Here is a 14,640-nt window from a genome sequence, read left to right on the forward strand (position 1 = left end):
CAAATAATTTGAACTGGAAAAGTTTCAAACATTGGTAATAAGGTTCTAATGGCCATTTGTGAACTTCTGGAACATGAAACAAAATGAATCAGCTTATTTGAGTGACTGGTTTAAGTTATGTCAAATTCAAACTTAATTTTGTTTTGCTCAAAAGCCTACATAGTGACAAAAATTGCTGCCATGACAGCAGTATATGATATGCTACCAAATTTAGACTAGATCAAACTCTAATTATGAAACTAAAGAGTTTTATTCGAAAACTTACGTCCTAAGGATCAATCTGCAAAAATATCCACTTTAATTGGACATATGGTTTGCAATTTAGACCCTACACAAGGTTTAAATTCAAATTTGAAGTATGCAAATGTGAAATTAATTGGTTCTGGTGAACAATGCTCTCCATGAGGATCAATAATAAAAAAAAGATTCACTCAACTTGGAGCTACATGTAAAATGTTATAAAGGTTTGAAGTTACATGGGCTTTTCTGCAGAAGTTACATCGGTTAACTTGGCAAAAAGAAACTAAAATAATTAGGGGACATGTGGCCTGATTCTATTGGCTGATACTGGTTCGGGGCTAGAAAATAACAGTCATTAGATTTGAAGGGGCTCAGACGACAAGATTTTGGCCACGTCGCATAAACACGTGCACCTGTACCACTTCACTGAGATATAAAATCGTGAGCCCGTACGAGATCGAATGGCCAAGGAAAATGGGAGCTAACCTAGCGGTGGCTAGGTCGCCGAAGATGGCACAACGATGGTGGTGACTCTCAGGATTGTCCATGGGCTTCCTCTTTGCTGATTCTCCAGCAATGGGAAGGACTTGATGGGGTGAAGCTCCGTGAGGCAATCATAATGGTGACGTTGACGTCGTCAACTGGCCCCTCTGGTGCTGGCGACGAGCAACTGGAGTGGCGAAGGCTTTGATCCTCCTTAAGTTCATTGACGTTGTGCTCGCTCTGGCATGCTTCTGGACAAAACAAAGGGTGAGGGAGAGAGTTGGGATCACGACGAGTTGAACATGGGAAAAGGAGGGTTGATTTCTCATGTACAATGCCAAAATCTCTCGTCGGAGTGGTGCAGCGATGACGCCGATCTGAGCTCGAAATTGAGTGGCCTGGCTATGCTGAGGTGGCGCACGAGCTCTGGGTTGACAAAGGGGTCCTGGGGATTTTATAGGTGTGGGCAGGAGGTCTAGGGAGGCATCATTGCTATGGGGTGGTGGCCGGCGGTTTCGACATCGTGTGGGTTGTGCGTGGGAGGTGGACGATAGGTCTGACGCTTGGAGCCGGTGTGTCAGCGGCAGTGAGCGAGGGGGTGGCGCGGGGCGGCTGTCGATCATCAGATTTTCATAAAGTGGGTTGTGAACTCGCCTTGGGGAAATGAGCCACGAGCCTTGCGTTGGGCTTGGTGTTGAGCGTTGTGCTCGCCTACTAACCGTACGATAGGGTTAGGGCTAGTGGGCTACATATGGCTGGGTTGGGTAGAATATGAATTATTTTCCTTCTGTTTTATATTTCCCGTTTTTACTTTGAATATTATTCAAAGATCAAGTTTGGCCCAAATCTTTTGGGAAACATTACACAGGGGTCGACTTAATATTTGGGATCTGGAAAGAATTGCCAGCCCAGAATATTAAATAAAAGGTCATACACATTTCGTAAGCTTAATTTGGCATTATGGATAATCCCTAAAAATAATTTGAGGGTTTTAAACAATTCCAAAATTATTTTGAGCTACAAATAGCAATCAATTTGATCAACTCCTAGTAAAAACATGCTATGATCAAAACAATCACAAGAAAAAATGCACACAAAAACTAATTTAATTATTCATATTCCAAAATTGGGCAAATTTTGGGATGTGGCAGTAATATTTTGTCAACTAACACTTAAAATGCATCCAAAACAAATATTCATACAAAATAGTTTATGCATATTACCCGAAGTTTTCTTCTAATATTGCTAGATGTATACTTTTTGGATGACATAACAATGCTGACATAACAGCAATTAAGAAAGTAGTGCAAAGTTGTGAAGGTAGCAGATCAACTCAATAAAATCTTACTAATTATCATGTCAAATTCATAAAGGACAAATTCCAGATAATTTATACTCCTAAACAATGTTCAGCTGATCGATTATCAATAACCATGTTGAAACAATTGAGATGCACTATTAGTTCATTTATAAATCTTTATCAATTTCTCACCAAAAAAAATCTTTATCAATTATCACGGCCAAATCGCCTACAAAATATGTTTCCTATAGATAGAGACATACATTATTCTACGGATTTCAATCGCACCATGACTGCTAGGCATGATGAGGCATTCTTGAAACGACTTGGCCTGACACCTCTTTGCATCGTCGCATGGGGGCTGGGGATGGGGTGTCTCCCGAATCCGGCCGAAATGTTGTTGTCTAAGGAACGAGAGTAAAAGAAGCTTGCTAGCGCTTAGCGGTAAAGAGCGTGATAGCACAAAAGAAATTGTGAAAAACAATATAAACATGAATTAACTTCTTTAGTATAATGAAGTACATTCATGCTGGTCAAATAAACATGAATCAACTAACATTCTCAGTCTATCACGATCATTTTGGATATTAGCAGCCATCTACGAAGTTAGTGATATTTGACCAGCTAAGGAAATTCGACTGTGTTGATTTCTTTTCACTTCGAGTTTAGAAACCTTTTCATCAAGAAAGAAAGGTTTGGGAACTTTAGTTCCGTCATTGTGCCTTTGTGTAGTTCATGTCTATGATCTATATGATCCGAGAATATCTCATTCATTGTAGTTTTTGTACAAGTTTGTGAAGAAACCACCCCTTCACAAAGAATCGTATTATTCCAGTATAACATTTCCTGTGATGAAGTACAAATTTAATACTCAGTGTTTCTCCTACATTTTTTTATGCCAACTACATGGATACATAAATAAGGTGTACAACAACTAGTTATGAATTTAAGATGTATCTGCAACAAAGTCTTGTATCACAGTCCGCACCGCAATAGGAATTCTCACCGAGTGAGTACCTCCATCTGACCATGTCAAGCTCCCGAAAGTGTACCCACCTTGTACTCTCTGCCTTGCTGTGAATCTCACCATAAACTTCGCGCTTTTACTACTGCTTCGGGTGAAATTAATCACAGATGGCTCCACGAACACATCTATCCCCGCTGGACCTTCAACCACTAAATGATATGTTGCTTCTGCCGGCCCAACGTTAGTCACAGTGCGCTGAAGCACCACCTTGTCTTTGAGGTCTGGCACGGCAATTGACGGGAGGTTGAGATTGAGGTAGTAGGACTCACAACCGTCTAAATATCCAAGGGTGCAGTTGAAAAACTTGTTGTACTCCCTTGCATCCACGTCGTAAACCAAGCCAGGGTCAACGGCTCTTTCTGGGTCAATATGTCCACCACCAAAGTCGAAGGGGTCGGCTAGTTTCCTTGGGACCGCTTCTGCGTGGATTGGCATGCCAAAACGATCGGTCACAGATGCTGCAACCAATGACAAGGAACAATCAAGTCAGTTATATATTTTGACGAGTTGTTTTGGTGTATTTTTTTTGTATTTCAATGTTCGTGCCTGTGGTGACGATGGCAGACTTGATCATGGTAGGTGACCAGCCAGGGTGAACCGACTTGAGCAGTGCGGTCACAGCGGAGACATGTGGGCACGCCATGGATGTCCCGGATTTGAACACGTAGGAGTTGCGGTCCGCTGCCAAGATGCTGACGCCAGGTGCAGCAATGTCGGGCTGTTCAAACATGTGTATAGAGAATTAGATAAGAAGTTTTAAGTTAAGAAAAACTAGAGATGCTAGGTAACAAACAAGACAATGGCAACAATTGTCTCAAGTTAGGAAGTTGAGAATAATATATACCTTGAGTATGCTAGGGAACAGCATGCTTGGACCTCTCGACGAGAACGAGGCGACCCTCGGCGACAACACCCCTTTTCCGACAATGCTTACTGCCGGTGACACCTTCACCACCGGATTCCTAAAAACATGACACAGACATGAATTAGTTCTTGGATAAGAAGGTACATATGTTCACCCTTCAGTTTCAAACAGTGTGTCAAATTCTCACTCAGTCATGTCCCAGTAGGAGAGAATTCGTTGTGCGATCTCGAAATCCACCAGAGCGCAAGGCATAACTCCCTTGCACGTGGCCAGGTGGTCCAGATTGTTGGCTGTGTACTGTGCAAAGATGAGGCCCTTGGCCCCTGCTTCAACGGTGCTTTTGATTGCCATAGGGAGTGCTTGCTTGGGCGGCGTGGTGGCTGCCTGGGCTGGTGCATAACAGAGGACGGTTTTGCCAGTGACATTGCTCAACGCCAGTGATTCGGCGTCGCAGCTGCACATAAGTTTTAAAACTGAACATGGTTTCATAAATCGCAGCATTTACGATCAATCAAATGTCATCAAGCGACTGGTTTCTTTCATTACCTCCCCCCATATACAAGGCCCTGAAAGCCGCTGCTGTTCATAGCCGCATTGTAGTTTATAGACTGCCCCTGCATTTGAAATCAGTTACAGATTAAAGAGCAAGTTAAGCTAGGAACGCTACGGGATAGAACCAGCAATTTTTCTTATATATCGAGGATCACGGAAAGCTTTAAGGAATAAGGACGAGATAAACATTTTTTGGCTAGTTTTATCGTCCCTTTTGTATGCATATGATATGAATCGGAGCCAAAAGTTTTTCTAGAGAAACTATATGCAAGTTTGTGCATGTAGAGGGTGACACCAACTTGACTAAACATATTGATGCTACTATTTCGGTTTTGGAGTACATTTTATCCAGTACTAACATTTTTAGTAGTTTTTTTGGGTTAATATATTCCATGGGATACTTCGCTATTTTGGATATGTCATAAAACGGAAAATAGTTTACATATTTTCATAAATAAAAGCAAAAAACTGCTTGGTACGTACCACAAGATTTTCTTTGTTTCCGAGCGATATCAATGTCGGGAAAGAACGGTCAATCGTGCTAGCGGCCACCGTCGTAACCCATGGTACGGCATTACTTATAGTCTGTGGCACCGGGCCATCGTTCCCTCCACCAAACACGACGGATATCCCTCTTTGCACAGCATGCAGTGTCCCTGGGAGCTCATGACCAACCCCTGCAATCGATAGCGACAAAACATCCACACCATCATATATGGCGTCATCGATGGCCGCAAGGACCGCTGCGTCGGGGCAACCCCCGCCAACCCAGCACACCTTGTAGATACCGAGCCGCGCACGTGACGCCCCGCCACGTGCCATGCCCATGCCTAGGCCTCCGTAGCTCACACCCTGCACTTCTGTGCCAGCGATAGTCGATGCGACATGTGTGCCATGGCCCTGGATGTCCCTAGGAGACTTGTAGTCACTCTTTAGCACCTCTGCACTAATGCCACGACCATACCACCGTGCGCCGATGATCTTTCGGTTGCAACTTGTGGCGTTGAACTTCTGGCCAGTCTGGCATTTCCCTTTCCACCGTGCCGGCACAGGACCATACCCGTTGTCATCAAAGCTTTGCGATTCAGGCCATATGCCTATAAATAAGCATGCATATGCATGGAGTTAACTGATTCCTGCTCTTGGGATTTCTCATGTTTTGAATTCAAGCTTAAGGATGGGATTACAAACCTGAATCAATCACACCCACGATGACATCTTCACCATACTTCGCTTGTTTGAGGAGTCCCGGTTGTTGTGGTCCTTGGTTATGTTCAAGGCCGAGGAAGTCCCAGCTCCGAGTTGTGTGTGTTTCATGAAAAGTGTTAGGCTTCACAGTGACAACTTCGGGAAATTCTACATTGAGAATATGTTTGATTAGCTTATATCGATCATGCAAGTAGATATAGACAGCTAGGGTTGACAATTACTTACTTGCAATTGCGTCAGCTTGAGACTTGGTGAGCATCGCTGCGAACCCAGAAAATCCATGCTTGTAACTGTAAACTATGGACCTCAAGGCTTCATCCTTGCTGTTGCAAGTAAAATAAAAGGTGAGCGCAAAAGACGGCTGTTTCCTGCTGATTCATCTACGATGCAACTTGAAATTATAGCTAGTACCTCCCAAAAACAGATGTTAGTATGTCATGGTGTGACGCGGTGACCACGGACGGGTCATCATGCTTCTTCTCCCCCATATACACGATGTAGAGCTGAAATTCATTTTGTTTGCATAAGTTTTCAACAAACAATACCAGAGCTGAAATTTTGACGCAAACTCCTTTTCAAGAGCTGGTATATATGAAAGCAGTTGGAAAGGAAGCTAAGTTAAATGCTGTGAAATTAAGAGGGATCAGCCATGTATCTTACTTTGCTCGACGCGCTGGCTGGAAGAGGCAGCAGTGCCATAAGTAGCAGGAGAGTACCACATAATGCTGTTTTGGAATCCATGTCTGACTTCGAAAGGAGTGCTACGTATGTTTCTTGTGTGCTCCCTCATTTCCCGTTTCGATGTATATATAGCATCCAGCAGGACAATAATCCTGGGGTGCAAGTCTGCAAGAACACTTCAAACCTATTTGTTTACGCGTTGTTAGGTGGCACACGTGAGAAAGAAAGACTAGTACATCCCTCGTTTCTCTAGGGAAGAAGCACCGTGCTTTGATCAGGTCTCCCAGGATTAAACAACTAGCACCAAACCGTATATGATTAATTGTGGTCTCTGATGTAGTGACTTTCAAACAAGCTTTTCGGCGGCTCGTTACGCATAAAATAGAGGCGGCAAAGATGCCATGACCTTATAATTAACCTGATCGATCGACTTTTGTACAATCTTCCGCCGCTCGGTAGGCATAATAGAATAGAGGCGGCTTGGATGCCAGGATCTTCTTTTTGGACCTAATTCTAAATACGCGGCGGTTGGCAGTACGCAATACACATGGCTGGAAAAGCGACTTGACTTGCGACACATTCAAACATTCCTTGGTAAATATTAGTTTGGTGATCTTATATAGATCCAGTAACAATCAGTTAATTCGAGCGGACGTAATGTGGTGTGGTGGCCTCCGTGAGCGCTCGTTTCTCGTATTTCTTTTCTTTTGTTTGGAAATGCCTTCGCTTTTATGTTCTTGGCAAGAAAAATGATGTCTGTGGTCCGCAAATTAGGTCTGAAGACCTACACGCAAGCCAGCCTCGCTGCCAGGTCACGATGGCGATTCAAGGAAAACAGCTAGTGGAAGCAGTAGCGGAATGACGCAAACCCGGAAGTTTCAACTTCACTAGTGGGTGGGGCCTGCCATTGCGCACCGTTTGAGAGGAAGTTGTGCGCACCTCACCTTTATCTTAAAATAAAATAAAACATTCTTGTATCACGTGGACATCACATCCATCTCAAAAAGAAAAAAGAAAAAATCTAGAAAAACTTTACTCGAAAAGAAAAAAAAGTCACACTGTCATTTAAAGAAAACTCTAAAAAAAGTACAAACTTTCTCACCGTGACCAACCAGCATGCGCCATGTGGCGTAGCTGGTTGGCCATCATTCTAGACTAGCCACAATGGATAGTAACATACCTATATAGTGGGGAGTAACATATGACATTATCATGCAGTTGTCACTCCGGGCTTAGGACCTCATCTTGGGCTGTCGTGTCGAACTTGGGCAGTTGTTAGACTAGCCATAGTGGGAGTAACTTCAGCAGTAACATCGAGTCCAACTCAGCAAATTTGCTTATGTGGCAATGAGTTAATGAGGAGAGAGGTAGTTTGAGTAACTTAGCTAGTTACTGTAACATCACATGTCCCAATGCAATATGAGTCTATAACCTAATAAATGAAGCTTTGCATGTTACCACACTTATGCGATAATTGCTAGGCGCGGACGAGCTCGCGCGCTCCCGGAATCTTCATGCTTTCGATCCGCTGGAGGCGCGAGGTGCCCGCTGTATTGTACGTGACGGGTGAGGACAGTTAATGTGCGTACGTAACGGGCAAGAGACGTTGGTGGCGCCGGCGTTAGACGAGGATTTCACGGTGTTTATGTAACGCGTCGTCTGTCTACTGTTCTGGACTTGTGTGTACCGGAAGTACGAGATGGCCTGTAACGGTGAGGTACAGTAAGTAGTTGGCCGGCCCGCTGGATGTATTTAACGCAATCCACGGGTGCTTCTGGATCTGGTCCCCATTCGATCCGCAAATCACAAGACCAAACCCTAGACCGGCCCCACAGTTTCTTCTAGGTCGTCCCAAATCGGAGAAGATAGAAGCCTAGGTATCGAAGATGGCAGATCCAGTAGCGGATCCAGCTGCTCTGCCAATCGTGCCTTGTCCGGATTGCGGCAGGAACGTGGTGACCTACGTTGCTAGGCGCGGGCAGAACGCCGGTCAGCGTTTCTACAAGTGCCGGAATCACAACGTAAGTCAAGTTTCTTGGATTGGGTATGGGTGTTTTTTGAGATGTTTAGCTTGGTAGATTATCACGAGGTCCGTGTTCTTGTGGATCCATTACAGCCTTCAGCGGGCGGATGCGATTTCTATAGGTGGCAGGAAGGCTATGCGGCGCATCTCGCCAATCTTGAAGAAGGAGAAGCTGCTGTGGGTCAAATCGGTCCGGGTCAGATGCAGGGTGGGCAAGCGGTCCAAGCTCAAGTTGTGCAGGCGCTTCACGGCCAGCCGGTGCAGCAAAATGGGCCGCCGGAGGCGTCGCAGGCTGCATCGTTTGCAAGTGCTGTCGCAGGATATATGCTCGCGGCTGCTCCAGTTGCCGGTCGGCAGGGTGTGACAGTCGCCGACGCCGCGTCCATCAACCTGGTGGTATGAGTAGCAAACCTGGTAATTGGGGTGGCAATTCTGCTGTTGCTTGTGGCAGATGTTGTCCTGCGCGTGGTTAATTAGGCGATGTGGCCGTTCTTATGTGGCCGAGATGGCAGCGTGGTTAAGTAGGATTAGGCTTAGTGTTATGTAATAGTACGTTATGATTTTGTAGTTGGTCGAAGCGTGGACGCCAAGTGTGAGTGACGATGTAACCATGTAGTGCTAAGTGTGGACGAGCTGCAGATGTAATGTCGTGTTATCTAAATGCTATGGATGAACTGATGGTTTGATGCCTACGGTGTGTGAATTACGTCGTTTTTTATTCTGTCAGAATGGGAGTTAGGAGAGAAAGCTTTTTAGAATGAATGTCATTTTTTCTTTTTTGGATTTTAAGTCGTGTTTTTTAGGAGCTTGCGTGCATGTCTGAAACGGATGGTCACCAAGAGGGTTAACCATTGTTTGTATGCAGATATTCAGGCATAAATGTTTTAATCCCTTTTGTGTTGTATTGATTTAGTATTTACCCTTATTCATGCACGGCAAAGATATATTTTTAAAATACAAGCTTAATATTTTTTATATGTGTCCACAATTTTTTATATGCATATTTTTTTAGTATGGTTTTGAAATGCCAGATAAAGATTTTTTTGAAAATAAAAGAATTACATCTTTTATATTTATGGTCAACATTTTTATAAACACAGTTAAATTTTTTAAAACAGAAGTGTTGTTTTTTTATGGGTAGTCATTCTTTTTTTAACGCATTTACATTTTTTTATAGTGGATGACAACATTTTTTGAATAATTGTTTTCACCAATTTTCAAATGCTTGCTAATTCTTATAAGTAATAATTAACCCCTTTCACACATGCTTTATATAATTGGTATACACTCTTAGGGAAGAGAAACATTTTATTTATACACTTTGAACATTCCTTGCAAATGCTGATTATTTTTTCTGACATGGTTACCACCTGTTTATTCGCAACTTTCTACATTTCTCAAATGATTGATTATCCTTTTGTTATACTTTATTTTCAATTTTTATGCAAAAAATTTATACTATCAGATGCTTGCTTAACATTTGTCAAGCACAAGTTTTTTTGTTTTTTAATATCCGGTCAGAAATATTCACGCATAGGAGGTGAAACAAGCGTGTAACAGTAGTACTCCTCGTCCCTCACGGTTATTGGGCTGTCCGTTCATGTGGGCTGGCCCGTCGTCCGTAGACTGGCCTGGCTCGTGCATCCCTTCGCATCGAAATCGCCCGGAGCCTTGTCGGATGTGCTCGACCACCTACGCCCTTATCCGCATCTGAATGGCTATCCAGTCAGAGACGCCACAGCCGGAGCTTCAGTTCAAAGAAAGGTCGCTGGATCTGGATCTCGTGAAGCAGGTATCTGCTCCGTCAGCTCTGAAGGCAGGATTGCAGTAGCTGCTCGGGTGCTGCCCTTGGCGCCTCACCGCGCGGGTATTCGCTGGTACGTTTTTCATGGCGTCAGATCTAATTTCGGTTGTGGCATGTAGTTTTGCATATAGATTTTGTAGATTGGAATTGAGGAGTAGATCCATGTCGTGATTCAGTTGCAATATTGTAGATGGACGAAGAGTTTGAGGACCAAGATTTTTCTGATGGAGCGGTGGGTGAGGGAGAGCCTGAACTTGATCGGACAGAAGAACATCAGCCAGTTATTACTTCTCGGTTGTCAGTTAAGCGTGTTGTAGAGATGGTCGCAAAATTTGACGAATACAAGAGATGGCTTGTAACCGAAATTGGTTTTGGTGGAATCCTGAAGATCCCAATGCTTGTCAAGTTGGATCTGAGGATGAGTGCTTGGGTTATGAGGAAGGTAAATGCTCGGTGTCGTGTAATCGTCATTGATAATGACAATATGATTGGTTTCACAACAGAAGATTTCCACAAGGTTTTTGGCATCCCGTGCGGTAATCGAGATGTGGGTGGCAGGGATGCACAAATTTCTCAGTCTGCAATCAATTTCATCGAGCAGTCAATTGGGATGGACAGTACAGTTGCTCATAATCTGAAGGCGGCTGAAAGTTTCTTAAGTAGAGATATTTCAGAGGATTCGAGTAAAAATGAAAAGGATTGTTTTCAAATTGCATTCGTCATCTTTGTCATGGGCTATTTGATAGCACCGTGTACCAAGCATGACACCATGACGATCGATTTTTGGGGTGGTCTGGCCAATCCGGAATTGATCCCACAGTTCAATTGGTGTGAGTATGCTATGCAGAAATTGATGTCAGCTGTTGTGAAGTTGCAAAATGATTATCAAAGCAAAGCGGCAACGGTTCATATGTTTGCGTGCCACCTTTTTTTACAGGTGAACACATGTGTTAGTTTTTTATAGTTTGGGTGTGGATTTTCATGAAGCGATGTGTGTGTACTATTGAATTCTTGTCCCTTACTTGATTATAATCCATGGCAGTTTTTCTTGCTGGACAACATTGACCTTGGATTGTTCAATATGCCGCCATCTGAATTGCCCCGCGTGCAGTGTTTTGAACAGAAAAGGTTTCGGCAGATGATCATAATGGCTTATGGCATGAAGCATGGGAAGTGGGGTTATGTCCCTGGAGGGGTATGTTTTTTGTAGTTGTTGGTCTAAAAATTCAGTTCGGTAGAGGTTGAGAAGTGATTGCGTTTGTCTATTTTTTTTGTTCAATGCTTGTAGGTGCGGCCTGCGGAGCTAGTTATGTACACGCGGCCAGACATGATGCGCCAAGGATGTATTGACTCCCATGCATCATCAGGTTCAGTGAAACAATCAGTTCCAAGGATGCCTGATAGAGTGGACCAACGGACTCCGGATTTGGGTGTGCATGCAACGACGGCACCAGCTGACTCTTTGGGTGATGTGAGGTCGGCATACCATTCACTTGGGCCAAGGGATTTTGCAAATCATTTGCGCCGGACTTGCTATGGCGATCCGGTAAGTTATGCTCATCTAATTAGGTGGGGTTGTGGGTGGGTAATGCAATGACTTTTTATTGTTGAAATTTTGATGGATATCAGTATTTAAGACAAGCATTGTGCATTCTGCAGGTCCTTGAAGAGCTGAGCCTGATGCTGAAGCAGCAGAATGCAAAGTGCACGCTGAGCATGTCGTTGCTGCGGAGTAGGATGCAGTCTGACATGCTTAGCTTTGCTGATAGAATTGTATTACTTGTGCGGGATCGTTGTAGGTGCTGTCAAGCGCGCGGGCTATCAAAGTGTGTCACACTGGATGGATCTTCCAAGTGCTCTGATGGTATTTTTGTCCACTATATCTGAGTATACGAGTTTATTGAAAACAATCATGATAGGATTGGTTACGGTTATTGTTTTTATGGATGCAGATGCTCAGGCCATGCATTCAAGGGTGATCCATCGATGGTTGCTCGGCGGCTCGAAATGTCGGATGATGAAGGTGCCGTAGGTGTGCATACATTGTGGAGGTCAGCCAGATAGGATGTATGTTAACTTTAATTCGTTCATGCAGGTGGTAGTTCAAGCAAGGCCCGTTTTGAACGTAATTCAGTGAAGAAGCCTCGGGTTGATTCTTGTGATGTGCGAGGTGATCAAATTTTTTTATGCATCATATTCACCTCATCAAACTGTTGTCGGTGATGTTTAATTAAGTTGGTTCTTGTAGTCAACACGGTTGAATTCAGTCTGTTTTGTTTGCTGTGTTAGATATGAAGTTGGGGTCATCACAGCAGCCAAATGATGCCCCTGTGTATGATAACCCAGTTGCTGAGGAACGACAAATGGAAGAGAAGAATGTAGTATTAGACAGGATTATTCTATATGCTCGAGTAATTACGGACACAGTTAACTGTCTGTATGACATTGGAGAGGGCGAGCCCAATGTTGTTTATTTTGGGACCATGGTAGCTACGTTGCCGAAGAGGAAGTATGCTACCTCTGCAAGCTTTGCACGCAACCCATGGGTGAGTGGGTGTCTAGCTCAGCCCCCACCAATCCCCTTGGTGGATAAGTTCTATAACTGGGTATCTGGAAACAACGATTTTGACCTTGACAGGTATAATGTTGGTGTTCTTTTTTTGAAGTTCACGTCGTTAGTTAGATGGTTAAAGCAATTTTATAAATCGTGCTTATGTTTGTGCGATTTTATGCAGCATGTGGATTGAGCATAAAACTCCGCGGATGCTTCGGGTAAATGCTGTGTGTGTTCAGCAACAATTAATTGGGGGACATCCTCTTGATCATGAGGTGGCTGTGCTTGCAATCAGGAGGTTTAATCAGCTTGATGTTGGTGCACACACTGTGAACCAGTATATGCTATGGAGGGAAGTACTTGAACCAGATTTCTCGGTCAGTATCCCCTTTTTCCTTGTTTTGTGTAGACATCTTGTAAATGTTTGCCAGGTTGCAATTGGCCATGAAACGTGTTTGTTTTTTTACTGTGTCTATAACAGACGCATGCTCTTGCGGGGAGAAAGTTGTGCATATAAAAGCTATTCAGTTGCAATTTTCACAGTCTCTTCATGATGTCACGGCATGTCAGACGGTAAGGTTTCGGCCAGTTTCTGTCAACTAGTTTGCAATTTCATTAATGTGGAAAAGTATTATTCATGCAAGCGTTTGTTGGTTGCAGTTCTTTGTGCCAGCCATTCTTGACCATGGTTGGGCAGCATACATGTGGGATATGATTAGGAAGGAGATTCACATACTGGATCCTTTGTGTGCTCAAATAGTGGGAGCAGAGCAGCGACATACAACCCATCACGAGGTGGTGTCACAGATTCATAGTGTGCTATTTAGTTGCCTTAATGAGTTCTTTGCAAAATGGCACTGCACACCTGACAGATGGAACCGGAAGTTCCCAAACATAACCCGGGAAGTTTTTACAAGGTAAATGACACTTTGTGCCGGACATATTTTTTAGCAGATTTTTTTACATGCTCGGCAGAGAGGTGATGCATGCACACTTCTGTATATGTGACAGGGATGAGTCTGGTATCTGCATGCTGCATGCGATCAGGCAGTACGACGGTGAAAAGATGATGTGGCCTCTGACGAAGGTAAGAGAATCTGTCATTTTTTTTGGTCTTCTCATATGATGTGCCTTTTTGTTGTATCTCAAGATAGATGTTTGTGTCATTGCATGTGACAATGAAATGTGCAGAAAAATTTGGCCACTTTCCGAAAGACAACTATTTTTGAGCTTTTCCGTCTGCGAGATGAGCAGGGCAATATTGTGGGTGATGATGTCTTGCGTGCTGCTCTGGAAGGAGGCGAGGGATGAGGACATTTGTATTTGTGTAGGTCGCGTGGAGTTTGCTTTAAAAATGGTGGATTGCTTTGATGTGGTGTTGTGGGCAGAGGATATCTAGTTATCTTGAATAAATGAACATAGGTTTAATTCGCGTGTAGTATGATATTTTAAATGTGTGGACGTATGACATGTATGGAGGCTGGTGCAGTAGTTTGTGTGGATTTGGTTGAGTTGGGTCTGTCTGAATATTTGTTTGTCTGGGATTTATTTTATGTGTATCAACGGAGAGGATACTATTATGAGTGGTAGCTGTTTCAATATCATTTTTAAGGTCTTAGCTCGAAGGTCCCTTCTGAAATGGCAATATCTCCTGCATGCGCTAATTGTGTGACGAATGAAATCATGCATCATTTTGTTTCAGATGCCTCTGTATTAAATATCTACACAAATTGACTTGATGAATTTATAACAAAAGAACCCTTTCCGTGTGTGTGACCATTTTTTTTCAGTCTCCTGTTGATTGCCACCAGTCCCCCTCTTCGCTTCGCTGTGTTGCGCACGCAATTAAAAAAAACACGATGCGTCTAGGTCGAAATGAGAAGGTCAAATTTCATTTGTTTC

General features: G+C 43.5%; 2 protein-coding genes across 2 annotated transcripts; one reads left to right on the plus strand and one right to left on the minus strand.

Moving 5' to 3' along the window:
• Window positions 1-2,807: 2,807 nt before the first annotated feature.
• Window positions 2,808-7,527, minus strand: LOC109734785 (subtilisin-like protease SBT3.9). The gene is made up of 10 exons (XM_073505042.1): window positions 6,337-7,527; window positions 6,088-6,179; window positions 5,902-5,999; window positions 5,659-5,823; window positions 4,951-5,564; window positions 4,462-4,529; window positions 4,103-4,369; window positions 3,895-4,012; window positions 3,597-3,768; window positions 2,808-3,508 (listed from the first exon to the last, which is right to left on the minus strand). The coding sequence occupies exons 1-10, from the start codon at window positions 6,415-6,417 to the stop codon at window positions 2,970-2,972; spliced, it is 2,214 nt and encodes a 737-aa protein (XP_073361143.1). The 5' UTR covers window positions 6,418-7,527; the 3' UTR covers window positions 2,808-2,969.
• A 2,567-nt stretch (window positions 7,528-10,094) lies between these two features.
• LOC141026851 (uncharacterized) lies at window positions 10,095-14,049 on the plus strand. The gene is made up of 13 exons (XM_073503712.1): window positions 10,095-10,172; window positions 10,375-11,121; window positions 11,227-11,379; window positions 11,473-11,730; window positions 11,844-11,983; window positions 12,137-12,216; window positions 12,280-12,354; window positions 12,474-12,822; window positions 12,920-13,075; window positions 13,170-13,311; window positions 13,399-13,655; window positions 13,750-13,825; window positions 13,930-14,049. The coding sequence occupies exons 1-13, from the start codon at window positions 10,095-10,097 to the stop codon at window positions 14,047-14,049; spliced, it is 2,631 nt and encodes an 876-aa protein (XP_073359813.1).
• The last annotated feature ends 591 nt before the right edge of the window (window positions 14,050-14,640 follow it).

This window comes from Aegilops tauschii, chromosome 7, assembly GCF_002575655.3.
Source record: "Aegilops tauschii subsp. strangulata cultivar AL8/78 chromosome 7, Aet v6.0, whole genome shotgun sequence".
NCBI lineage: Eukaryota > Viridiplantae > Streptophyta > Magnoliopsida > Poales > Poaceae > Aegilops > Aegilops tauschii.

What these genes read in the sequence shown, in the direction of transcription:
- LOC109734785 (XM_073505042.1), bottom strand. Translation starts at nt 6,417, where the DNA reads ATGGATTCCAAAACAGCATTATGTGGTACTCTCCTGCTACTTATGGCA. An exon ending in GGCCTTGTATATGGGGGGAG is followed by an intron (nt 4,370 to 4,461) that starts GTAATGAAAGAA and finishes ACTTATGTGCAG; the next exon opens with CTGCGACGCCGAATCACTGG. An exon ending in TCCTACTGGGACATGACTGA is followed by an intron (nt 4,013 to 4,102) that starts GTGAGAATTTGA and finishes TCATGTTTTTAG; the next exon opens with GAATCCGGTGGTGAAGGTGT.
- LOC141026851 (XM_073503712.1), top strand. Translation starts at nt 10,095, where the DNA reads ATGGCTATCCAGTCAGAGACGCCACAGCCGGAGCTTCAGTTCAAAGAA. An exon ending in CGTGCCACCTTTTTTTACAG is followed by an intron (nt 11,122 to 11,226) that starts GTGAACACATGT and finishes AATCCATGGCAG; the next exon opens with TTTTTCTTGCTGGACAACAT. An exon ending in TGATGTGGCCTCTGACGAAG is followed by an intron (nt 13,826 to 13,929) that starts GTAAGAGAATCT and finishes TGAAATGTGCAG; the next exon opens with AAAAATTTGGCCACTTTCCG.